This window comes from Balaenoptera ricei, chromosome 14, assembly GCF_028023285.1.
Source record: "Balaenoptera ricei isolate mBalRic1 chromosome 14, mBalRic1.hap2, whole genome shotgun sequence".
NCBI lineage: Eukaryota > Metazoa > Chordata > Mammalia > Artiodactyla > Balaenopteridae > Balaenoptera > Balaenoptera ricei.
In genome coordinates, this window is record NC_082652.1 from 25,239,933 (window position 1) to 25,267,297 (window position 27,365).

General features: G+C 40.0%; 1 protein-coding gene across 1 annotated transcript in view; it reads right to left on the reverse strand.

The window, feature by feature from the left end:
• Positions 1-27,365, reverse strand: part of LOC132347260 (beta-adrenergic receptor kinase 2-like) — an 83,355-nt gene that overhangs the window by 26,084 nt on the left and 29,906 nt on the right. Inside the window, 11 exon segments of the mRNA XM_059893643.1 lie at positions 105-199; positions 2,697-2,842; positions 3,925-3,994; positions 9,532-9,540; positions 10,229-10,328; positions 12,477-12,571; positions 14,405-14,440; positions 14,442-14,457; positions 19,581-19,642; positions 24,882-24,956; positions 26,635-26,732. Of these exon segments, the coding sequence (XP_059749626.1) occupies positions 105-199; positions 2,697-2,842; positions 3,925-3,994; positions 9,532-9,540; positions 10,229-10,328; positions 12,477-12,571; positions 14,405-14,440; positions 14,442-14,457; positions 19,581-19,642; positions 24,882-24,956; positions 26,635-26,661 (731 nt within the window). The 5' untranslated portion in view covers positions 26,662-26,732.

Here is a 27,365-nt window from a genome sequence, read left to right on the forward strand (position 1 = left end):
TACTGGCAGGAAAAAAATGGGGGAACAAATGACCACGTCGGGGTCTGAGTGAATAGGCGAGTTGAGTTAGGAAACGACAGTGACAGAGGTGCTATACTACTCACACACTCGCGTGCGGCTTCTTTTTGGAAAAATCGCAGGCAAGACCAAGGTCTGATATCCTAACGTGTCCGTGTTCATCCAAGAGGATGTTTGCGGGCTAAAATGAAAGAGAAGGTGATCTTCAAGAGTCCCCAAGATGTCCCAGGGGCTAACTTCTAAAACTACTGGCGCTTGATATCTCATTATTTTATCACAGTTCATTCCTACACATGAATCCTAGCATTAATCATATCATCACATCCAAGTGGGGCATGATACCGACAATGACATGTTTCATGTTACTTTCAGCAGGAAAGTGGTAATGACAGATGGGAAGGATTCTACTCATTTGATGATGGAACACAGGGCAGGTAACACGGGAGGGTTACAACCACAGTCCATCGGAGTTAAAGTATTTCTTTTTCACAGCAAGAAGTGCAATCCAGCCAGAATGGTGAGTCTCTCCACAAAGGGGGTGAGTCCACAGGCTCCTTGGCCTCTGTAACTACTAGGACTTCGGAGAATGAAGCCACGAAGCACAGCACAGAAAGGAACCTTGTAAAAATATACTAATAGTGACCAAAGAAATCAAAATATTCCATGGCCACATTAATCCCGATAAATGTCATTTCTGTTTATTAGTACAGAATCAACAGAGGGCCCTACCAAATGACCAAATATGATTTTGACCACAACTCTGATGAAATGTATCCATTAAGATTAGATTTAGTCAGCATAATCATGGAAAACAAAGCTCCTCTCCCTAATATACATTCAATTACAGTCATCTTGATATTTTTCTGCTGGAGATCAGCTATTGTTTTGCTTGAAATAAAAATAATGGATGCCATTATAAACTTGAAGCATGAATAATCATGAATGACTAGAATTAAGTCTGAATAAAAATTAGGTAATACCACTGCCTACTAAATAGCTTAGAAGACAAAAATACTGCATCAAGATGATTAAAAACCAGTTATAGATTTAAATTAAAATGTATCACAGTGGCGCTTCATGGGCCTTCGGCGTGTATTTTATTCTTCTGCAAAACTCACCATGAGGAAATAAAATGTCATGTGCCAACCAGTGTCTAATTATTTCTAATGTGATGAAAATACAGTTTTTCTTCTTTATGTTCATATGAAGGCTTAGGGAGTAATTCTTTAACCTTGCAGGAGGCTTTCAAAGTTACAAAGTCCCTTGTGAAAAACATAATATGCTCAACACTAAAATACACCATTTTAGATTCTTAGGAGGTAAACTTGAAAAGCTAATCACAACACATGAGCAAAGGAACATCATCTGTACATTTTAGCTGGTTAACCTCGGTTCCGGTTAAGAAGGAAGCAGAGAGGAGGCAAACCCACTCTCCTCCCAACCTCCTTGGGAAGTTGCCACGGCTATCATTTTTCTTCTCACCATTATTTACACCTTTATATATCTGCGTGATCATTTCTATAGTTTGTCAAGGTCCCGTTTATCTCCTCCCCCGTTCTTCATGTGGCTGGCTAGATGAATATCACCGCGGATGTACCAAGCAAACTCCCAACTCCCTCCTTAATGCAGAACCTGGGACCAAGCATCATGGTCTGGAATGGAAAAACTCAGAACGCACTTATTTCCTTTTTTTCAAGTCCAGTAAGATTTTAAAGAGAACCACAGTGAAGAAGCCCAAGCTTGGAAGACTGGGGCTATGTAGTTCAGGGATCTGAAAATTCGTTAGTGATTTTTTTTTTTTAATTAATTAATTTATTTATTTTTGCTGTGTTGGGTCTTCGTTTCTGTGCGAGGGCTTTCTCTAGTTGCGGCGAGCAGGGACCACTCTTCATCGCAGTGCGCGGGCCTCTCACTATCGCGGCCTCTGCTGTTGCGGAGCACAGGCTCCAGACGCGCAGGCTCAGTAGTTGTGGCTCACGGGCCCAGTTGCTCCGTAGCATGTGGGATCTTCCCAGACCAGGACTTGAACCCGTGTCTCCTGCACTGGCAGGCAGATTCTCAACCACTGCGCCACCAGGGAAGCCCCGTTAGTGATTTTTTAAGGCAAATTCAAAACAATCTGAGGCTCAGAGAGTGCCCTTCGGGGGAAATTCTCCAGGCTGTCAGCCACTCTGCCCTGATCGGATCAGGCTTGCCTCAAATGAGTTATGACTCAGCCCTTCTACATGTTAGTTCACAAGTAGATACTTCCCGTAAGACATATATGTTCTCTGCTAGTTCACCTTTGTACACCTCCTGGTCTCACACCAAGCCAGGGCCAAATCAGTTGCTTAGTGAACATTAATGGAATTACAATCAATTGTAAAATGGGTGACAACAAAACACCCCTACCCTGCTTTTCACTAATTAACCAATTAAAGTTTTTGAGTTGGCATACGTGCTGCACCAGACACGGAGGTAATAGGGACAAGTAGGATGGAGTCTTTAGAACAGAGTTCAGAGTCTGGAGGAGATCGACATCACAAAGGTGATGCCTTTATTGGGGCTGAGACGAGGAAAATGACAGGATACCATGAAAGAGGTGGAAATGCCTGGAAGACCACAACTGCAATACAACACAATATGTGCACATATTGCACAGGTCCGATAAACGGAAGGAGTCTGTCCAATGGCCTTACCTTCAAATCTCTGTAAACGGCAAACTGATTGTGCATGTGTTCCAGCCCCAGGATGACTTTTGTGCCGTAAAACAGCATCTCCTTCTCAGAAAACACCCCGTGCTGTGAAAGATGATAGTGCAAATTGCCCCCTGGAATCAGAGACATGGAATTTAAATTCAGTGCATCAATTTAAAGGGAACAAAAATCACTGTCATCCTGCATAGTTACGATACAGTCGAAAAAGGTAAACTATGCTTCTGCTTTGTCTATATATATATATATATATGTATGTGTCATTGATTTCTGTAATTTGACCAAATGCTTTAAAAATTCTAGAGAAAACTAAAACATTGAGAAGACTTAGATGTGACAATAGCCAGGACAATATGAAACAAAGCCACCATTCTCTGACAGGTATCACAGTTCCCAGATGTACCATCAAGGGGGAGGGAGGGTTAGCTAATCTGCTTTGATTACTTGAGTTCTGTCTAATAACTGAATCAACCCATGTAGTGATCCAGTAGGTGGCTTAGCAACTCATTCTGTGGACAATAAATAGTAAGGAAACAAAACAAACACATTGATCATATTGATAGATATATGAGAAAGCAAATACAGTAAAATTTTAACTGGTAAAACCCAGGTGGTGTGTATTCGGGTGTCCCCAGTAAAATTCTTTCAATTTTGCCATATGTTTGAAGTTTTCACAATAAAATGTTGGAAAAGGTAAATCGTCACATGGCCTCAAGTTACAGAGACACAGAAGGCCACAAACAGGGTAAGGGAATGTTCTTATAAACTATAAAAGAAGAGCCTCAATTGATCTACGAAAGTTCATGTGTGTCCAACTTTATTGCCCTTGATTTTATAAGTATCTTCCTGTTCACACACACATATTCCTGTATAACCACTACCAGATCAAGGTGTAGAAGATTTCCAACATTGCTGAAGGTGTCCCATGCCCATCCCAGGCAGTATATCAGCTCACAGCCCCTAATTAAAGCCAATCAGACTCTACTGTAACCTCTCCCCCGACAGATTAGTTTTGCCAGTTCTGATAGTCACATAAATAGACTCACACAGGGTACATGCCCCTGTGTCTGGCTGTGTCTCCTCATTATAATGTGTGTGAAATTCCTTCATGCTGTTGGGTAGGTCTGATTTTAAATCAAACACTCAAAATGTAATAAAACTTCAAGTGAATTTCAAACTTTAACAGGGTAAAGTTTTCCTGGGTAACTTTAACAGACCCAGGAAAGTGGGTCTGGTTCTGTGGAAAAATGCACAGAGACACAACACTGCTAATTAGAGATGAACTCAAAGGTGCTCTGTCACTCTGATTCAATCATGACTCCTCTATCTACATCTTCAAAAGACTCAGATTCTACAGAAAAATATTACTGCCTTGCTAGTCTTTCTGTTGGTCTACATTTCGGTTCTGGCTAGTCAAGTATCCATTTCAATCTCTGATTCTGAGGTTGAAAGAACCATACCATGGGGGGAAATGTTATCTGTATTACTGTTTTGAAACACTGAGAATAAAAATGGAATTAAATTAGCTTTTGAAAGCGGAAAAATGTACCAGAGCCGAGGACAGAAAAACTCAATTGTAAAGATGTCAATTTTCCCCCAGATTAAACTCTAGATTCCATGCACTCTTAATTAAAATGAAAATTGACAAACTGATCCCAAAATTTATATGGAAATGGAAATGGCCAAGAAAAGTTCAGATACACTTGAAGAAAAGTAAAGCTGGAAAACTCATAGTGCTAGATATCAAGACTTACGGTAAAGCAACAGTAATTCGGTACGGAACTAGCCCAAGGACAGACAAATCGACCAGTAGAACAGAACAGAATCCTGAAGTAGACCCACATGTAAATGCTCATTTGATTTGTAATAAAGTGACCCAGTAGGGTGGGGGTAAAGCATGGCCTTTTCAATCAGTGGTGCCGGAGCAACAGGCTATCTGTACAATCAGCTGTGGACGTTCACCCCTACCTCACACCACACACTAATGTCAACCCCAGGTGGATATAGACCTCAAGGTAAAATAATAAAGCTTCTAGAAGAAAACCAAAGAGAATAACTTCAGGATCTTAGGGTGAAGTAAAGATTTCTTAAACAGGCCACAAAAAGCACTAACAATAAAAATGTTGATAAGCTGGACTAAAATAAAAGTAAGAACTTCTGTTCTTCAGAAGACACCATTAAGAGAGTAAAAAGGTGAGTCACAGAATGGCAGAAGATATTTGCAATCCATATATATCTTGAATATATAAAGAACTCTCAACAATCAATAAAGAAAAAGCAAACAACCCAGTAGAAAAATGGCAAAAGAGCAACAACAACAACAACAATAATAATAATGTAGGCACTTCACACAAGGGAGTATCAAACGGCCCGCAAGCCTATAAACAGATGCTAGGCCTCAGTTTTCCCTAAAGAAATGCAAACTGAAAATCACAATGTATCATCACTAAAACCGATGAGAATGGCTAACATTAAAAAGACTGACAATGCCAACTGTTGCAAAGGTATGGAGTTTAATGGAACTTCCAATATGGTGCTGGGAGGGCGGAATGGTACTACCACTTTCACAAGATGTTCAGTGGGATCTGCTAAAGCTGATCACCACTTGCAAAGCCTATGAGCCAGCATTTCTACCCCGGGGTATTTACCTAACAGCAATCTGTACTCACGTGCACGAGAATCTGTACTCATGTGCACCAAGGACATGAGAATGGTCCTCATGGCACTATTCAAAATAGCCCAAACCAGGAAATAACCCCAATGTCTACCAACAGGAGGATGGATACACGAATTGTGGCACATTTATATGATGGAATACTATAGAACAGGGGCCACCAAACTTTTTCTGCAAAGGGCTAGACAGTAAATATTTTAAGCTTTGCAGGCCTCATCCAGTGTCTATCACATATTCTTCTTTGTTTCTTTTCTTTACAATGCTTTAAAAAGGAAAAAACCATTCTTAGTTCACGGGCTGTGAACACAAGCCAGATTTGGTCCCTGGGCCACACACATAGCCTGGTGACCCCTGCTATTTAGCTACAGAAGGCGCTGTTGCTAAGAGCAACGACTCAGATGCATCTCGCAAGCAACACTGAGTGAGAGAAGCCAGACACAAAAAGAGTACATTTATATGAAGTTTCAACACGGGCAAAGCTAAATTACGGTTTTAGACATCTGGGTAGTAGTTAGCTTGGGCGTGGGGTGAGTGGATGGAAGGGACACAGGGAGACTTCTGGAACACCGGTAACTTTTTATCTCTTGACATGGGTGCTGGATACACACATGCGTTCCCTGGTGAAAATCCATCAGTGCCCCACTAGATCTAGAACTAGGCCCATTGAGATAAATATACAGTGTACACTTGCCACTCAACTGATTCAAATAACAAATGGCATGAAATATCTATATCCACTTTCTTAACAGAAGCAAAGAATTATTAAATTCCACAGAAAATATTCAAATTTCAACAGAATAATCTGAAACAGAATTCACATTGTTCACACCTGTCAATTAAGGGCATACAGATAAATTTGTGTTAACACATTCCTATGTGCTCAAGATTCATGAACTTGAACTCAATTTCCACAAAGCTTCTGGAGGAAGTTACTCCAGAATGAATTACAAAATTCATTTTGTGGTTACCTAGTTTTCCTTAGAGGTCTGTTGAGAGGTGTTAGTGTTTACTAATGTTAAGATTTATTTTGCGTTAAATAGGTAAAATAAAGGTGTTACCCTTTAATCTGTTAAAAGCCACGTGGTTCTCGGTGGGCGGGTACCCTCCTACTTGCAATCCCACCAGTGTTTCACCAGACCTTTCCACAGTCTGCTGGCGATGGCTCATTCTGCTCCAAATATCATGCTTCTTCCTTAACGGCGTTCCCCACATACTCTTGGTTCCTGATCTGATGAACAATTCATCTCTAGAGCAGAGAAGTGGGTGGACCAGGAACTTAGTAAAGCCTGGGTCTTTCCCAGCCTGAGAGAGCAACTCCACTCACTTCACCCAGAGGACAAATAGAGCCTGGAAAGGGGGGTATTTCTGAACATGATGGTGTATGATCATTCTAATGACGGCCCTGAGAAAACTGCAAAAGGTCAAAGTATAGTTAAGATACTACGTTATTAAGACGGGACATGAATTGGAGATTCAGAATCACAGGCCACCGGAGTAGAAAGGGCTCTTAAGAAAGAAAAAAAAAAAAAATCACGTGGTCCGATTTCTTTATTTTAAAGACAAGGAAACTAAACTCCCCACCCCCTAAAAGGGAAATGTCTTGCCTGAGGTCACAAAGAAATTTCGTAGCCAGCCAAGATTCAATCCCCAGCTCTCTGACCCTGGACTCTTGGCAGAGCTGTCCTATGTTACCCTACTTACGAAGGCAAAGTTTCCATAGCAACATGAAATAAAAGCTCCACTAAAGGGATTTGACTTGGTTACCTCTACAGAATTTGCTGACCACGATCCCTCATCTCTCAGGCCCTGAGCAGATGCCATCTTGAGTCTCAGGTGGGGTCCGAGACACAAAGAACTGAATACTGACCCAAGTGGACAAACAGGCAGCGGTTTAATGATGGTGTTGGTACGGTTTCAAAGATAACTATGGTTAAGATGTTCTGCCTTGATTACAAATTCAAGGTAAATAAGAACTAGGGGGTTTTTACAGGTGGATACTTAAATAAAAGCTCTTCAGCAAGGAACTGTCTTCTTTGATTTCCTACCTAGTGAGCAAAATAGCCTACATTTTGCAGGAACTTAAAACTGTGATAAAATAGACTGTAAAGTAATCCTTCAGAACATTTCTCTACACTGCAGTCAGAGGAACCTTTTCAGACTTGCAAGGCTTATCATGTTATCTTCCTACTTCAAACACTTTGTTTCCAACGGCTCTTAAGATTTTTAAAAATCCTCAGTACTGGCCCAGAAAGCTCTTTCTGGTCTGGTCTGGCCTCTGTTTGCCTCTCTCCCCTACAACTTCATCTTGTGGTCCTTACCCTATCACTTCTGACCCCACCTCTGCCGACTTTCTGTGAGTCCCCAGAACTTCCGTGCTCGGGACCCACACATGCCCCAGGACCTCCTCTGACTTCAGAGTAGCGTTTGTGGACAATACCTCCGCCCTGCTAAATGCCTTCCGAGCACCGTGGACCTGTCTTTCCTACCTCTTGCCACGTGTTCCAATGATCAACGCATTTGTGAGACTGTCTGAATAAACACCAGCTGCTCTTACTCTATGCAGCTCTATAAGAACAAGGACCAAACTAGGGTTTCAGGACCCCCGTCTCATAGTGGAGGGCCCGGCACAATCTAGGTCTCAAGTATGGATCAAGGAATGAATGAGCAATGCTTCTCACGAACAACAACTGACTTAATTAATGAAGGTGTTGAAGGCTCCTCCCAGTCATGGACATACATGTCCTTGATTCCCTTTTTACTATCCAAAAGTTACAGAATAAAACTGCGAACAGTACTTCCTACTATCTCTTTGGGGGATGAGAAGTAGGAATCCTCAATTTGAGACTGAAAGAGAAAAACAACCTTCTAGTAAATAGAAAACTCTGATGGGTGACTCTGGCTCACTTTCATGCCAACACCTTAGGAAATCATACTGATACAGGCTGATCTAAAGCATCACCTAAAGAGGCAATTTTAAACTAAAGATTACTTAAATCCTATAAACCGTGGCCTTTCATTAGCAAAAACAATTCCAAATAACTTTATTACAATTCTTTCAATTCTTTACTATAATTCTTTAAATTATGTACTTATACATGTTTAAAATGCTAAACAGTTTTGATATTTGAATAAAAAATATAAACAAGTCTTTTAAATTAGCTCAAAGCAGTAGCCCAATATAACCCCAATTTTTTATTTATTCCCTTATGGACAGACCAGTGAGGAACTCTACAACTACTTAACCACTCTCCCTCACCTGAATAAAACAAAAATGCTACATGAAAATTAAAATTGTACGTATAGTTTTCCAACACCAAAAATTTTTTTCCATAGGCTTTCCTGTGAATAAATATCCAAGGCTTTGAGATAACTCATTAAAAATTAATATTTTAATAAAGCACTTAAAGTCTGCAGTAAACACACATCCATGTCTGAAATGAAGACACAGACATTTCAATAGATACTAGAAGCCAATGTTATTCACATTGATTCCAATACAGTGTGCAGGCTACTCAGATTCCATTCCAATCAGTTAAAATCTTGGTCATGCACACAGGGTAACTCTTATTTGAAATGCTTAATGTCCATACGTTGGCAGGTAGAGGCACACAATTAGACATTACTATTTATAGCAATGGCATTTTCATCTGTTATAGTTGAGCTAAATTATGATATTCATTGGCTTCGATAGCAAATAGACTTTCCAGAACCACTTAAAACTAATGCTCGAATAATATAAACCCCAACACAGTGAATACAGGTGACAAACAATAAAACATGGAGCCTACAAAGGGATGAGAAAACAACACTGGGCCTGTCCAGGGAGTCTGGGGACTTTGGGCAAAGAAATGATGTCTCTGGGTCTCAGGTTCCTTGCTTACTAGCTGAAAGGAATTCTTTGAGTCACCATTAAGATCTGAGTTTTTCAAAACCTTTGTGTGAAGATGACCTTATTTAGAACACAGCTATGGAAGCACCATCCCGCCTCCCCCAGGGCCCCATGTCTCACTTGCCAGGACACACGGGCACTGCCCAGGTTCCTGGCATGGTGGGTTTTTCTGGGTGTCTTTATATACATCTGTACAGGTAAATAAAAGCCGAGGTTTTGATCCTGGGTGATACTATTAAAGGAAAAGAAATCAGAACGGGACACTGCTTTGCAAGTCAAGATGACACAGTGTAAAAGCTTGCTTTTACACGTGCCGAGCTAAAAATGACAGCCTGACATACAAATAAAACATCCAACAGGCAGAAACGTAGTGCTGGAAATGGAAAAGGCCAGCGTCCACAGCAGGTAACAGTAGCAAGTGCTGAAAAGATAAGGTTCCCTCCAAATGAAACACGGACTGGGGAGCACCCCGAAGGGACAACTGGGGTTTGACTAAGCCAAGTCACTTCCTCTCCATCAGTTTGTGAAGGACAGGAGCTACGTTTCTCTTACTTTTTCTTCTCTGGGTTAGTCCTTCTCAGTCACACAGCCAATTCTTAACTATATTCAAGTGATTTTTTTTTGTCATTGATATGATTATTTTCTGCCATCTCTGCAACTATATTCCACAAAGAAGGAAGTCATAAATACTCACTAAAGGGACAAGTTGTCAGTGTGCACAGCGATGGTGGCTAGTACGTTCCTAATTCCCAAATTAGACAGAGGTAATATCTGAATTATTATTTATACTAACTTAGTGCTGCTGCTCCCTGCTATAAATTCTAATCCCCCCAAGAACCGGCTAGCCGCAGAATTCACCAAAAAAAAAAAAAAATGCCTGTATTTTAAATAAATTGTCCTGATACAAAAAACAAACCAAAAAAAACCCAACAGTGTTCAAAATTGAATACTTACTCCTGTGCTCACCAGGGACAACATGATCTTTTCATTTAAGGCTAAGGTTTCTCCTTGTTTCATCTTGACCCTCTTCTTATCCAAGCATTTCATCGCATACCTAGAAACATAAATATTATTGAAAAATCTGCACTGAGAATACATCTAAACGGATTAAACGATACGCATCATACTGGGGGAAGTTTCTAAAGATTTGACAAGTGTTTTAAAGAAGCAAAATGCTTCTAAGAAACTAAGGAAATCTGAATCAAGTGGAGACTTCAGTCAATAATAACATATTTGTTCATTCATTGTGACGAGTGTCCCACACTAAGTAAGATGAGGGTACTGGGCATGGGGTACACGGGAACTCCCTGTACTATTTCTGCACTTTTTCTGTAAACCTAAAATAACTGTAAAATAAAAAGGCTATTTTAAAAAATCAAGCAATAATCAAGATACTTCTATTATTATATGAATTGATGTTTCAGTTAAATAAGAGCATAAAGTAGATGGATATAAAATTCAGGGAAATAAATTTTGTATGTATTGCCACTGCCTAGTACCACTGTGTGTGTGTGTGTGTGTGTGTGTGTGTGTGTGTGTGTGTTTTGTGGAGGTGCTGTACGTGTCATATTTAGCATTTAGGAATTGTGAATTCAGCACTGGTCAAGATTTAATAAGCGCATAGAGTGCAAGACTCTAAAATGTTGATGATTGACTAAATGGGAAGGGAAAGCATGTGTCCAAAACTCCGTGCTCTAAAATGGCACTTTATTGATTTGTTTTAAATCTATATTTAAGTTATCATATTTCAAATAATAAAAAGAATCAGTAAGATTTTTATATTCAAGTTATATTAAAGTTAGTTGAGAAGAAACCTTTTACAGCTTAAGATTTTTGAAGATTTGGAACAAAATCACATTAAGGAAATACAGACATGTTACTCAGCACACTCTGTAATCACAGGTTAAAGAAAGCAGATGTTTTTTCAGCAGGACAAGGGAAAGCTGAAAGGAAATTTTTACAAGGGTTTTGAGGGCTTGAGAATTCTGCATGCATGACTGTAAATTCCCACTGATACACTACTTCACGATACCCAGGTATACCAGTTGTCTGGCTGTGGTAGGACACACAAAATCCACTTATTCCTAACTTACTTATAACTTATAATGTTATGAGTTACAGCAAAACAGAGATAGATGTTCAAATTTGATATTTTTATCCACTCTTCCAGGAGCTCTATATGACAAATCCATTTGCGAGACACTGATTGGCTTAATTATGGGATCAAATATTGAGAACACATGAAGTGATGCGTTCTTGAAATATTTATTTTTTATGATAAAGAATTTTCAAAATGCCTCATACTACTTCTATCACCACCCTGCTGTGACGATGTTTAATAAGACCTTTGGATTGCAGACCACAGAGAAGGTGGCACCCACAGGTCTTGAGCCCCTCAGAGTAAGCAAGCTGAGGGCACCCCCCCCAAGGGCAGGTGGCAGGTCACTGTCACTGGCAGCCTGGAGGCTGCAAAGGACGTGCTCGAGGATTCATGGGAGCTGAGCTTGGCCACTTCCTAGCTGTGTGACTCCTGAGAAGCGTCTACCCTTAACCTATAAAATAGAAGACTATTTACCACGCCCTGGCGGTTTCCAAGAGTCGGGTGAAATCGTAAATGTGTATGAAGAGACAAATTGATATTATTTACTTCTAACAACAACACGTGACAGACTGGGCATCCTCAACACCTCGACAAGCAGTTATGATGAAGTAAAACTAAAATTTAGTGAAAGGTAACGAACGACAAGTAAAGTGCATATTAGGATCAAAAAGCCCACCGTGCAACATAGAACTGGAAGGTATGTTTTCTATCACCCCAAACTGCACACGCTAAATCACAGGGGGGTCAGAAGAGAATGTCTCTCCCCTGCAAAGCAGAGAATTCTCTGCAGTCTGATCGGGCTGGGAGGCCGTACGTAACACCCCTTCTTGGCCACCTCTGGATTCCTGGCTCTTCACCCACGGCCTGAAACACTGCAGGCTCCCGATACAGTTTCTGGTTACCTTCCCATTTAGCCCTAAGAGGTAGAAGTTCCAGATCATCTCGTTTGCTATGCTTTACAGAATACAGCCTATTTCCTTCTGAGGTAAATTACTGCAGGAGTGAGATCACGGGCTTCCATAAATCTACATAGGGGTTTTCTTTTGATGCGAGCATAAAATTCTCTTAAAATCCCCAGCAAAATATACGAGCCTAGAAAGCTTACATTTTCCAGTGTCTGCTTTCCTGCAACCATATACTTCACCAAATCCTCCTCGTCCGATAATCCTATGTACGCTGAAATCATTCACGGTCAACTGTGAATTCAAAATGCGACATGGAAACGTAAAACTGCATAAAAATTATGCTGTTGTTTTCATGTAAAACATATACAGTTATTAAAATAGAGATTCAGATACACCTGCTCTTTCCGTGACTGGTCCCTCAAACTGAGAGGTGAGAAGCACAAGATGGCAGGACATCCTAGAACCACCTTCTATGCAAACTGCACAGAAGGCACACCACGGAGGCAAATGGGAAGATGATACAGTGGTAGCCGAGTTAGATTGGTTTTCTGATCTCACAAATCTTATATTGGAAGATGTATGCTTTGAAGACAAGTGAATGTGAAATTTCCACTCAAAACACAAAGCAACATCAGCTACTCTGAAGCCTAAAGTTTGGGAACAGTTTAGCAAGGCCAGGAACGTCATGGTAGAAAAATAGGTCCACATCAAGGGCATCTATGTTTTCCTAACTGTGGGCCATATGATCAGAAAGCCCAACAGATGCTGGCCGTGTGGATGTTTTATCAATAACGTCAGTGAGTAGAGAGGACTCATGCTGGGCATGTGAGCATGAAACCAGACCAAGTGTGAGTAACTGTATGAAGAGGCTTTGTTCATAAGCACTCTGTCAATATCATCCCAGCAATGCCCTGCTTCCTAAGCAGTTTTCATGGCATTAGACGGTACGAAGGCAGATAGATAGTCCTATGTTCGTGGTAAGAGGCCATCAGATAACAGCAAATGCCTACTAGTTTATGTATCCTGGCAAATGAAGGGTCAGATGCTTGAAGGGTTTCCCCAGACAACCCTTCAAATATCATGTCTGCAGCCAGGGAGGGGCATCTGGCCCACTAGCTTCATGTTTGGTGCTCAGAGGACATGAGGACGTGATGACATGAGGATACCATGTCTGCTAAAGCAACACAAGCACAAGAAACCTCCACAGCAGATATGAGGGATTTTTTTTTTTTGGCTGTGCTGCGGCATGCCACAGCGACAGACCAGGGATCGAACCCGTGTTCCCTGCAGTGGAAGCATGGAGTCCTAACCACTGGACCGCCAGGGAAGTCCCAATAAGGGATTAGTTTTAAAAATGTGTCACTGCCTCTTGCTTCTCAATCCTGCCAGGAAATGGGGTGGAGAGAGGAGGTTATAAAGAAGAAGAAGAAGAAAAAAAGAAAACCCACTTCTTCCAATTGTACTGCTCAAGTAAAAATCTGAAAAAAAAAAAAATCCAGTTATTTCTTTTTCTCAATTGCAAACCTATGTGAAGGGAGAGCATGAAGGAAAGGGGAAGAGAAACGTACACTCTAAAAGTGAAGTAAAGAACATGCCCTAGAATTACTGACAGTGAAGAGCTAAAAGAAGATACAATGCTAAGGGGTTAATGTCAGAAAGCAGCCTGTCTTTGAGGACTGCTTTTATCATTCTCAAAATAATAAAAAAGATGAAACCGTGGTCTAGTAAAAGATGTCATCATGTTTATTACATCAATGCACCTAAGAATAAGAAAAAAAGGAACTTTACCAAGATGGCATAAGGCACAGGCATAAGGGAATTACATTATGTAGAAGACTTGTATTTTTACAACTACTTCTGTTAAAAGGTCAATTACCACTTAAAATAACCATTCTTAAATAAATAAACACATTGTTACATGAATATGAGAAAAGAGAATTAAAATTCAAAGTGTTTACAATTGGGTATAGGAGGATGGAGTTTTCATGCATAAAGCCATAAGCACGACATCTGTTTGGAAAGTGTGTCACCCTTGGGAGTATGCTGCCGAATAAAATATTTTCTCACGAAGTTGAGCCAGAGGAAGTTTTTATTTAAAAAAAGAAAGGCAAAGATGATACTCACATGGATATTTAATTCCACGTTTTTCCACTGACAAAAATCTAGTGAACTTGTCACTGAAAAAGAACGTAAGGAATTACTGAAAAGTTAAATATCAAGTTAACTGAGAAACTAGAATTGTACTGCTGGTGTTGCTTCTCAAATGGAGTAAGTTTTCATAAACATTTTTTCACAAAGTATTCACCTGGTATTTAAGGCTTTATTTTATGATTCAAATTGAAGACTTTGTGTTTCTCCTTTAACTGTCATTATGCTGTGGTAACATCTTTATCTGAGTCAGCACTGTCCAAGAGACGGGTAACAGAAGCTGCGTATGTAATTTAATTTTAATAATATATTTTATTTAAACCAATGTATCAAAAAATTATCATTTCAACATAAAATTAAATCAAATCAATATACAATTTTAATGATAGTCTACATTCTTGCTTTTGTATTAAGTCTTTGAAATCTGGTGGGTATTTGCCCATCTTAATTCAGACTAATCATATTTCAAGAGTTCCACAGCTACACGTGGTTAGTGGCTACCATACTGGACAGTGCAGCTCTCAATGACGAAAAAATTGCTGTTTACAAATAATTACAGGGGTAGCAAATATAATACCTAAATAGTGCTTATCATGCTCCAGGCCCTGTTCATCTACTCCTTCAACAACTCCATGATCGGGTACCGTGATGATGCCCAGCTTACAGCCAAGAAGACCTGAGCTTGCCCAAGGCCACACGGAGAGAGAAGGGGTGGAGCCGGATTTGACCCCAAACCAATGTCTGCCTCACAAAGATGCAAACAGTGCAGGAGAGGAACCCTCAGACAAGAATCGGAAGATGGAAGTCATACTGCACTGATAAGCTCCCAGTTTACTCAACTGCTGGAGAAGTGTTTTTTTCATTCATGAAGTAAGAAAGATATCTATCCCATTAATAAAGGCATTGTTGGGATTATTTTTTATTAATGAGCAACATATCTATAAAATGTCTGCTTTAAAATTTTTTTTCAGAAGAAATGCATTCTGGATTGAATACTCCTTAAAAGCAAAGAACATGTGTGGTGATTGTTGGACTTCATCTAGCCCCTGGCATGATTCCTTACATAGGAACGGTATTCAGGGTTCTATGAAGGAATGAATGAATTAAAAAAGGAAGAAAGGGAGGGAGAGAGAAAGGCAGGAAGAGAGGGAGTTCTTATGAAGTGCAAGTTACAGGTATTACCAGTACTATAATACGATGCCTTAAGGCATCCAAATATCCCAGGTCCCTGGGGGTTTCATCTAATATGCCTTCTAAGGATCTTTTAAAAATATTTCTGAGGGGCTTCCCTGGTGGCGCAGTGGTTGAGAATCTGCCTGCCAATGCAGTGGACACGGGTTCGAGCCCTGGTCCGGGAAGATCCCACATGCCGCGGAGCAACTAGGCCCGTGAGCCACAACTACTGAGCCTGTGCGTCTGGAGCCTGTGCTCCGCAACAAGAGAGGCCGCGACAGTGAGAGGCCCGCGCATCGCGATGAAGAGTGGCCCCCGCTTGCCGCAACTGGAGAAAGCCCTCGCACAGAAACGAAGACCCAACACAGCCATAAATAAATAAATAAATTAAAAAAAATATATTTCTGAGGCTAATAATCAAATTAAGAATTAAAAGCAGAACTCTTGCAATTACATAGCATCTTTTTTCAATGACTCTGAAATGACTTTTAAAGAGTGTTTCACGGATCCTCCTAACATCTCTATGAGGTTGGTAAAATAAATTTTGAGTTTCTGAGAGTTATTTCAAAGAGTTTTTTTTTAAAGCATGGTGAGTACAAAAGGTGAAACCACACTGGGGTGAATAAATCCATGACTTTGAAATCACTTGGTGTGTGAGGCTAGCTCACACCCTGCCTTCTCACGGATTCTGGAGTTCAGAGATGGCAATGGAGGTGGGGGTGTGGGGGTGTGTGATCTGGCACATTTTATGAACTTGCAAACTACCTGGGGAGGGTAAACAACCAGGGAGAGAGAAGTGCCCTGCTGGCCAAGAGAAGAGTCGAGGAGAATCAACTCCCAACCCAAACCCTGTGCCAAAAGAACACACACTCCATCAAAAAATAAGAACAGACATTTTGCCCATTAAGTACGATAACAAGTTCTTCTTTAGGAAGTACAGACGGCTCCTGGGTGTCCTGGCTGTCGTGTGCCCACGGGGTTCCTTGAGCTCCATTCCTAGGCAATACCTAGTCACTAGAATGGGCACTTCTGGATGGGGAGGAGGAACCGGGGCTGAGAATAGGGCAGAGCCTGGGCAGCACAGGGCTTCAGAGCGAGAGCCCTTGCAGGTGACTTAACCGCTGCCTTAGAGGGAAGAGCAGGGGTGAAAGATACAAAGACGACTGGGGCGCAGCGAGGGTGAGCAGAACGAGTGTTTTTAACTCTAACCCCTGACGTGGGCTTTAGATCACTGAGCAATCTGATGTTCACTGCTGAAGCGAGGCTCACCAGCCTCATCCAGAAGAGGGAAAGCCTCCCTCCGGGATTCAGCTCCACAGGGAACTTAACCCCGTGTCCCTCCTGGGCCTCGGGAGAAGGTGGAGAGGCAGGCTCAGCACTGCTGAAGACGTCCTCTTTTTTTTTTTTTTAATTTAATTGAAGTATAATTGATTTACAATGTGTTAATTTCTGAACAGCAAAGTGATTCAGTTATACACATATATATTCTTTTTCATTATGGTTTATCACAGGATATATGTGATATACATTCATTACATATTCATTATGGTTTATCTAGTTCATTATTCATTATGGTTTATCTAGTTCCCTGCTATACAGTAGGACCTTGTTGTTTATCCATTCTCTATATAATAGTTTGCATCTGCTAACCCCAAACTCCCAGTCCAACCCCTGCCCCACCCCGCCTCCCCCTTGGCAACCATAAGTTTGTTCTCTACATGAAGACTTCTTCTTTACTTCTCTACTATCAAACTGCAGCGTGGCCACTGAGAAAAGTCGCCTGAACCGTGAGGCCCTCAGAGAGCACGGCCAGTCCTGACGATGCTGAAGCCTGCAAGGTTCTATTTATGGAGCGCCTGTGCTTTTCAAAACCCAAACTCTGGACTTCCCTGGTGGCGCAGTGGTTAAGAATCCGCCTGCCAATGCAGGGGACACGGGTTTGAGCCCTGGTCCGGGACGATCCCACATGCCGCGGAGCAACTAAGCCCGTGCGCCACAACTACTGAGCCTGCGCTCTAGCCCACGAGCCACAACTACTGAAGCCCGCACGCCTAGAGCCCGAGCTCTGCAACAAAGGGAAGCCACCGCAATGAGAAGCCCGTGCACCGCAATGAAGAGTAGCCCCCGCTCACCGCAACTAAAGAAAGCCCACGCACAGCAATGAAAACCCAACGCAGGCAAAAATAAATAATAAATTAATTAATTAACAACAAAAAAACCCAACTCTGAACTCTTGGCCTGACAATGGATTTTTTTTACTGTTAATTTGATAATGTATTAACATAAAAAGAACCAAAAATATATATGTATAAATGAACTGACTTTAAAAATAATTCATTTATATAAAATGGTAACAGTTTCAGAAAATCCAATGTGCATGCCTGCCTAAAATGCAAACAGCTTCACTTGTATTTCCTGTGGTGATAAGAGTGAATGGTTAGGGGGAGGAGGTTGGGAGAGGGATGGATTAGGAGTCTGGGTTTAACAGATGTAAACTAATACATAGAGAATTGATAAATAACAAGATCCTACTATATAGCACAGGGAACTATATTCAACATCCTGGGATAAACCATAATGGAAAAGAATATGAAAAAGAATGTGTGTGTGTGTGTGTGTCTGTATAATTGAATCACTTTGCTGTACAGCAGAAATTAACATTGTAAATCAACTATACTTCAATAAAACTAAAAAAAAAAACCACAGTGAACGGTTAACTCAGTGGGAGAAAATGACCGTGCAGGTTTACCTGGTGGATACACGATGGAGTTAACAAGACCTCTTCCCCAATTTTAATTACCATCCCCATTTCTCCCCTCTCCACCAAGGATCATATAACAGCGAGGTTGACCCAGGAGTTTGGGAAAAGTCAAATTTTAGAATCAACAGCAGTGGAGACGGCCCAGGACTTGGTTGAGTCTCACCCCTGAGCCGGCATCCTATCCCCTCAGTTTGATTCCATGGCTTTTTGGCAAAGCCTCTGCTCCTGCTCAGAAAAATGTAATCATTTGTATGCAGATTCATTTCCTGAGGTATTGATTCTACTCCAAGATAAAATTATCTCTTGAACTCTGGTAGAATCATGACACACTTTTTAAATTTTATTTTAATTATTTTAGTTCTATGAACATGTGGAGAAAAAAAAAAAACTGCACTGAAGTATTTGCTCTTAAAGGGCAACTACTGAACAGCCGCGGGCTGCTCCATCGATGAGGCACGGTCATCACGACAACTGTCTAGAAATTAGCCGAGTTTATGGAGAAGAGTACAGTCAGTGTGAATGCAGATTCAGTGTTAGAAAGTCCAATTCCAAAGGTGCATTATCATAGAGGAACACTCAAAATACTGAAGGATTGACTCTTGGGTGCCTGAGAAGCATATGAGCACTTTTATAGGCATTACCGAAAATTTTCAGAATTTTATACGACAGACATACCCTATAGCTTGAGTAACCCAGAGGGTCATATTTATCGGGTACATTAATGATATATATGACTACAGACATTTGCCGATACTTAAATTCTACTACGTAAAGAATCAAGAGAAGGCTTGTCTCACTTTGAAGGATATGATTTCAACATATAAACAAATGAATTAGATATAGACTTGTGCTTGCATTAGCAGAGGTGTCCCAATAAGATACTTTTAATTGTGAGGTTCCTTAGCCTATTTAAATTTTGGACCATTTTGAAGCTAAACAACTAAAGGTCAACGGGATGTTAAGATATACAAATCCTAAATTATAAAGTACAGAGGAAACAATCTAATGCAAAGCCTGGCACATAGCACATGGTCAATAAATGCTTGTTGAATGAATAAATTAACACATTTTAAGGACAGCACTTATTGGGTAAAATGAGGTACACCTACACAGTACAAGATCTTATCAGTATAAAGACACTGATATATAACCAAGAAAATGTTACATGTCAAATATATCTCTATTAAAAAAAAAGATTTTATACATAAAGTTTCATACCTTTCCATGAATTTTTGAAAAATGCTGCCTCGAAGACTTTCGCAAATTTCTTCTATGTATGGCTGGAAAGGATGGAAAAGAAATTCCACAGTGCATCAATAAGAACATAATAAAGTGAAAAGCAGAAAAGGAAGAGACTCAGACGAGGTGAGGCTCCAAATTACGTGCTCCCACAGCACCTTGTACTCGCCCTTCTCAGCCTTGTCCAATTTTCACCAATGGACTCACGGTCACGCTTATTTACTTGTAGTAATCTACACCACTCAATGGCATGTTCCATGAAGGCAAGGACAGGTCTGTCCTGTGTGCCACTGCATCCCTCCTGCCTAGCACGGCTCCTGGCAAGTCACAGACACATCTTAAATGGCTGGAATTAGCTTCATGGGCATGTGACCCATGCAGTCCCACAGAAGAGCCCAGGGCTCGGTTTGGTGCCCTGCTGTTGTCATCCTGAAATTCTTAACAATTTCTGAACAAGGGCCCCCAGGTTTTCATTGCGTACTGAGCCTTGTAAGTTATGTAGTGCATCCCATAAATTACTATTAATTATATAATTGCTATTAATTATGATTATCATAAATGATCAGCATTAATATTGACTTTTAAAGACTAAAAGCCAAGGGACCCATGGAGTAAATTTTTTTAAAATCAGCTATTCCCAAGGTCTTTGAGCAAGTTCATGGCTAAGGGGATTAAGGCAAGGGCTCCTTGCTCACATGTGCAGTGCCCTTTCCCTGTGGAGAACAATCTACTTCAATATCATGCCACTTTACACATTACCAAATAAACTGCATAAACTTATTTTCCATGGGATGGACTTCAAATCAAGAACTATAAAAATATCAAATGCCAACATTTCACAGCTCAGCCTGGAGCCACTTAGATAGTTTTGGAAAATATCTTCATACCCTACACTCACTGAATGATGCAAATTTAATGTTTTCTGTGTCTTCGTAGATCACCCTGAAAATGTGCAAAAAAGAAGGACCAGATCAGGAACTGTCCAAGGCAAGTGATCAAACTAGGAAGTCTGCAGAAGCCACAGTCACCAACACAGGCAGTGAGACCACCGCAGCTCACCTGGGAGCCTCACTTCCTGCCACGGGGCTAAGCCACCTCCACCCCCTGGCAGGGCTACTGCTGTCCTGGGCGGGGCACTGGAACTGGTCACTAAAACCAAATGGACTTTGTTCCCTCCTTAGTAACAGGCGAAGCTGAACTCTCTCTCTGAAGCCCTTTCCAGCTCTAAGTCCTGTGTTTCTATGATGACACATAATAGCAATCTTCGCTAACTCTTCTAGATGCTAGAGACCAAGGGCCACAAGTCTCAAGAGGTTCAAAAGACATCAAAAGACAAAAGAGATCAAGTGTTGAAAGATATATGAAAAGCCTAAATTTGTATATCACAGATTTTCTATTTACAAAAACTGTTACGTTAATATTTTTTCATATTTTATAAAACAGCCTGTACTTTTGCTAATAAAATAAAAGTTCACCAGAAATTCTTAAGACTGGATATGATATACTACACTGCCACTTTCAACACAAAGAACTACAAAATGTGTCGGGTAAGCAGTGCAAAAGCGAGAGTTCAATAGTGGGGTCATGAGCAAACAACCTCACCTGATTCTCAGTTCCCTTAATCTGTAAAATGGGAGAGTCACATCGAATTTTCAAGGCCATTGTGAGAATTTAATAAGATTAAGAATGTTGAGAGCCAAGCACAGGGCCTGGCATGTTCTAGGAACCTAAATGTAAGCCAGGACCCCTCCCGACTCTTGCCACCAAATGTACCTGTGCAATTATTTATTTCTAAAGTCAATTTTGCAAACAAAAAGAATAAAAAGCATTTTGTATTTACTTTCAGAGCATTTTTTTTTACTACCTTCTCCTTGATAAGAAATTTCAACTCAGGCATCACACTTCCTGATGTCTAAATATATGATAAACCTACAGTAATCAAAATAGTATCATACTGACATAAAAACAGACATTATGGACCAATGGAACAGAATAGAGAGTCCAGAAATAAATCCACACACCTATGGTCAACTAAGCTTTGACAAGGGCGTCAAGCACACAATGCGGAAAGGATAGTCTCTCCAATAAATGGAGAATGAGACTGGACCCTTATCTCACACATATACAAAAATCAACTCAAGATGAATTAAGGACTTAAATATAAGACCTGAAAGTGTACAACCACTAGAAGAAAACACAGGGGAAAAAAGTCTTGACATTTGCCTGGGTGATGATTTTTTGGATGTGACATCAAAAATTCAGGCAACAAAAGCAAAAACAGACAAGTGGGATTGCATCAAGCTAAAAAGCTTCTGCAGAGCAAAGGAAACAATTACCAGAGTGAAAAGGCAACCTGTAGAATGAAAGAAGATATTTGCAAACCATATATCTGATAAGGGGTTAATATTCAAAATATTCGAGGAACTCCGACTCAATAGCCAAAAACCAAATAACCCGATTCAAAAGGGGGCTGAGGACCTGAATAGACATTTTTCGAAAGACATACAAATGGCCAACAGGCATATGAAAAGGTGCTCAACAACACTAATCATCAAGGAGATGCAAATCAAAGCCACAATGAGATATCACCTCACATCTGTTAGGATGGCTATTATCAGGAAGTCAAGAGGTAAGTTGTTGGTAAGGATGTAGAGTAAAGGGAACTCTTGTGCACTGTTGGTGGGAATGTAAATTGGTGCAGCCATTATGGAAAACAGTATAAGGATTCCTCAAAAAATTAAAAACAGAACTACCATATTATCCAGCAATCCCCCTTCTGGTATATATCCAAAGGAAATGAAGTCAGTATCTTGAAGAGATCTCTGCACGCCCGTGTTCACTGCAGCATTATTCACAATAGTAAAGATACGGAAACAAACTAAGTGTCTATCAATGGATGAATGGATAAAGAAAATGTGGTATGGATACACAAACACACACATATACATATATATAAACACACAATGGTATAGTATTCAGTCTTTAAAAAGAAGGAAATCCTGCCATTTGTGACACCATGGGTAAATCTGGAGAACATTATGGTAAGTGAAATAAGCCAGACACAGAAAGACAAATATGGTATGATCTCATCCATACGTGGAATCTAAAAAAAGTCTAACTCATAAAAGCAGAGTAGAATGGTGGTTGCCAAGGGCTGGGAAGTGGGGGAAATGGGGAGATGGTGGTCAAAGGGTACAAAGTTTCAGTTATGCAGGATAAATAAGTTCTGGAGAGCTAATGTACAGCATGGGGACTACGGTTAATAATACTGTATTGTACACTTGAAATTTGCTAACAGAGTTGATCGTAAGTGTTCTCACCCCCACACATACACACACACACGCACACACACACACACAAATGTAACTACGTGAGGTGATGGATATGTTAATTAGTTTGATTATGACAATCACTTCACAACGAATACGTATATCAAAACATCACATTGTACACCTACAATTATATACAACTTTTATTTGTCAATTATAACTCAGAAAGTCAGGGGAAAGAAAGAAATTCCAACTCAAAGAATATCAACTAACTTTATGGTTAATGTCTCTCTATAAGCAGGACATCCAAACATGTAACTTCTATTTATACTTTGATCACTATGTTCTGATGGTACATGTCACACTGAATTGCACTAATACAACTTCTTATTTAAATCAACTTAATAGGGACTATTCCTTCACCTTTGAAATAAGAACACCAGCCATTCTATATCTATTTTACCAGAACATTATTTAATTATTTTCTTATGAACAAATCAGTAAAGTGGTTTTGAAAGATATTGGAGAAGCTCCTAAGTGACTGTTCCTTGAAGGCACAGAAAGAATTTTGGTGGTCTTTGTATCTCATCTGGAACTATCTTTTCAAATGTTATTTATGCTGCAGGAAAAGCTAGCATCAGAGTTGTAAAATCCACGTACTGTGAGGTATAATTTAGCAACGTTAGATGTAATTGACTACAAGGCTGTCTCTGAACAGCGTCAAAGTCAGACAACTGAAGTTCTGACATGAAATATCACGAAGGCAACAAATAGCAGACATTCACATTGCACTTTCTGAATGTACAATGTTTGATAAGAGCTGACATTTGTGGAGTATGGCAACAGACAGGCCTAGTGCAAAGCAACTCACATGCACTGAATCCTCAAGACCCCCGTTTGCCAGAGAGCCCGCTGTCATTTCCACTTCACAGATGGGAAAACTGAAGGGAGGAGAGGTATGGTAGCTTGCCCAGGGTCTCGAAATCCAGGGCACTTAATTTCAGAGCCCAAGCTTATAACCAACTAGACTATAAAAGGTGCTACATTTTAAGAAAAGTCCATCTAATTATTTTGGCAGAAAGGCAGCACGCGGTTTGTTACTGTACCCAAATGTTCTCGGAGCCAAATCAGTATTTTCTCTATAAAATCATCAGATTCATTTTGTATGTAAATAAAACCTATCATAAAGCACCTAGGTAAAAATCAACTTACTTCTCTGTAAATTACTGAATAATCCAGGAAATGGATAAATTAATTTTTTTCATTTATGAAAATCACTACATTAATGAATGGCATTCTTTCATATTTCTTGTGACTCATAGAAACATGAAAAGTACATTATCCACTTGAAAATTTGACCATGTCCTTGCAAGCTGCCACCTCTACAGAAAACCCACAGGATGAGAGAAAAGGCTTTGGGGAGGAGAAACCATTACATCTGAAGATCAGCAAATACATCGGCCCATCAGTTGTGCATCAAGTTTTCTGAGGCCTGTCATTTAAATCTGCATGACTGTGTTGTGTTCAAGATACGAGGAGCCAAGGCAAAGTCCAGTTCCTCAGTCACGACCCCAAGGCCATTCAAACATTCCCTCTTGACTCTTGAAAATGGATCTATTTCATCTGAGGGATAATCACCGTGGGGGTCAACACCTGTACCACTAGAAAGTATATCTTGTCAAGTCCCTGCTCATCACAGGTGCCTGGGATGTCAAACAGGAAAAGGCTTTTTCCTCCAATGTCTTGTCTTGATTGATTTATAGAAAACAACATTACAAGAATGCTCCAGTGGCCTTTTTCAGGAAAGCCTTCACGAAGGATGTCGGCAGAACAGCACATTTCAATGAGAAGACAGACAATATTAAACTTCAGTTCTTCCAGATAAACCTCCACGTAAGAAATACAGCCTCATATGTCAATTCCCCCAGCACTTTCACACATGCAAAGAATGTCCCCAAATCCAACTGTTAAGCAAATTAGAAACAGTTATTGGGAAAGCATTGTATCTTACCTGAAAAAGAGTTGATGTCACTTGTTTCTTGGATAGATAACTCTGCACGTGTTCTACAGCTTGCTTTGAGAATGGCTTTTAAAAATCAAAAAACAATGTTTTTTCCACAAATATAAAACAGAGCAAACTTCTGTATGTTTTACAATGTCAAACATATAATTTAACACAAAAATTACTAAGCAGTAACCTATAGGGATTCCATCAACATGCATTCTTTAAAAAAATCTGTTGGATTCTGCGGGCAAGCCAAACAGACGACTGCTCCTCTGAGCTTCCAGAGTTCTTAGACACCATGTCGAGAAGGATGCTGAGCACGGCGGCATCCAACTGACATATCTAATCCCACAGGAGATCAAGATGACTTCGATTAAAAAAAGCTGTAAGGAATCATATTATCACCTTACTAAATGCATCATCCCTCAACTGGCTGATACTGGGGTCCTAAAAATGTAAAATTTCTATTATATGAGAGGAAGTGAATGCCTGAAAATATACCTAAGAATTAAACGTCAGGACTGCAAAGCTATATCACAGTGTTGAAAAGACTCTAGGGTAAGGAAAGTCTTGCTGTAACCACAGGGGAGAGGAATTGGTTCTAAAAGAATGAAACTCACACTGACAAAAATTACGCACTCTGTCCTCCCCCAAAACTTCAAATTATGTCTGCAGCAATGCACAAGAAGAGCTTAAAAAGCATATCACACTGCTAAAAACCCTCTAAATTGTTGACCTATACGAAAACTATGTTTACAGAGGCTTTCACAGTGAACACCTGGCATTTACCAACGTTCAACCATTCCCCAGCACGGTAGCAAGGCACACAGAGCATTACGATTAACTCTAGCTCAGAAGTTCGGTAAGCACTGTAGACAACACAGTAAACACAGAAGCACGAACATATATCACTGTCGTGAGCAGTGCTGTCCAGTCAGGCTCTCTGCGATGCTGGAAGTGCGGTGAACCTGGGGTGACGCAGGAGTTACCAGCCACACGTGGGTATTGAGCCCTTGAAATGTGGCTCATGAGGAATTAAACTTTTAATTCCATTTCGTTTTAATTAACTTAAACAATTTAAATACCCACATGTGGCTAGTGGCTACTGCACTGGACACAGCAGCCCAGGGCTCTGAGGATACTCCTTTGGAAAACAGTCTTCATGTAGAGAGATTACATGGTAAATTTTAATTATTAATTATTCCACTCATTCCTGGTGGAATAATTTCCTAGGAACCTAGTTTATCCTAATGACTGAATTAGATTGTTTCTCTGATTTATCAATACAAGGAAAAAAAATGGTTTCAACCATCCTTCAACTATTAATGAACTACATTAACACAATAATTACAATCCTCTTTATTAATTCAAAGAAAGCATTTAAGATTTTTATTGATCAATATATGATTAGCCTAACTGTTAAAGGAGAGCTAAATGAAAAACAATAAAGCTTAATTTCCTTTAGAAAGTCTAGAATTGAGGTTGGCTTTTTCTTCCATTGATCTGCATTAACCATTTTATCAATGTTTGCAGTGAAAGTATCCACTTTTGGAAACATACCAAGAGTATATGGAGCAACAGATACCGGATCAGTATTATCAGGAAACAAATGACAAAAACCGAAGAAATGGGTTCCATCCTGGATGAATATCATTTAATTTTTAAACCTCTTCCTCCTACTTTAACTTTCATTCTGGAAACGTTTGAAGGCTGTCTCATATTTACCCACACTAAAGTAATAAAACAAAAAGATACTTACATGTGAACAAGATAGCAGCTCCTTCATGATGTATCATAAATTTGTCGACTTCTACAAAGGCGATCTTCCTCATTCTCAAGCTTTTCATATTCTTTTATCTGGATGGTTAAAAGTTACCATTGTTAGGTATTGTCTTCCTAGAAACTTACTTTATTGAAGGATATTACTAGTCTTGGCAGAAAACACTTCCACACGAGATCAAGCAAATTACTTGAATCGGTCATTCCACAGGAAACAACTACTTCTAATGTTGTAATAATGAAGTTGGAATAATTTAAATTCAACTTGGAACATACAAATGGATTTTTTCCTATGATGAACCTTGTCGCTTAAATTTAGAAACACAATATTAGGAAACAAATACTGCCATGGTTACAATTATCTTACGATGCACCAGCCATGGACCATTCATCCTTGCCAATTCTCCTTTCCAAAGCACAAATAATTTAAATTTGTCTGTAATCCAGTTCTAAGAGTTATGATGGGGCTCATTCTCACTCAACTACAGTGTTACAAAATTCTGGAGGAAAAAATAATAATAAACTGCTAGGATTCCTGCAAAGAGATTTTTAGAAATCAACTAAATATTTTGGAAATGCATTAACCATAGATAAAAGCATTGGTTTTTCACACTGGAACCTTCTCTGCACTCTAAAAGTATTAACAGAAAGGTTCCTTCAAATGGTATGTTTTGCCAATAACTTAAGGGAGGTAACCTGACCGGTGTTAAG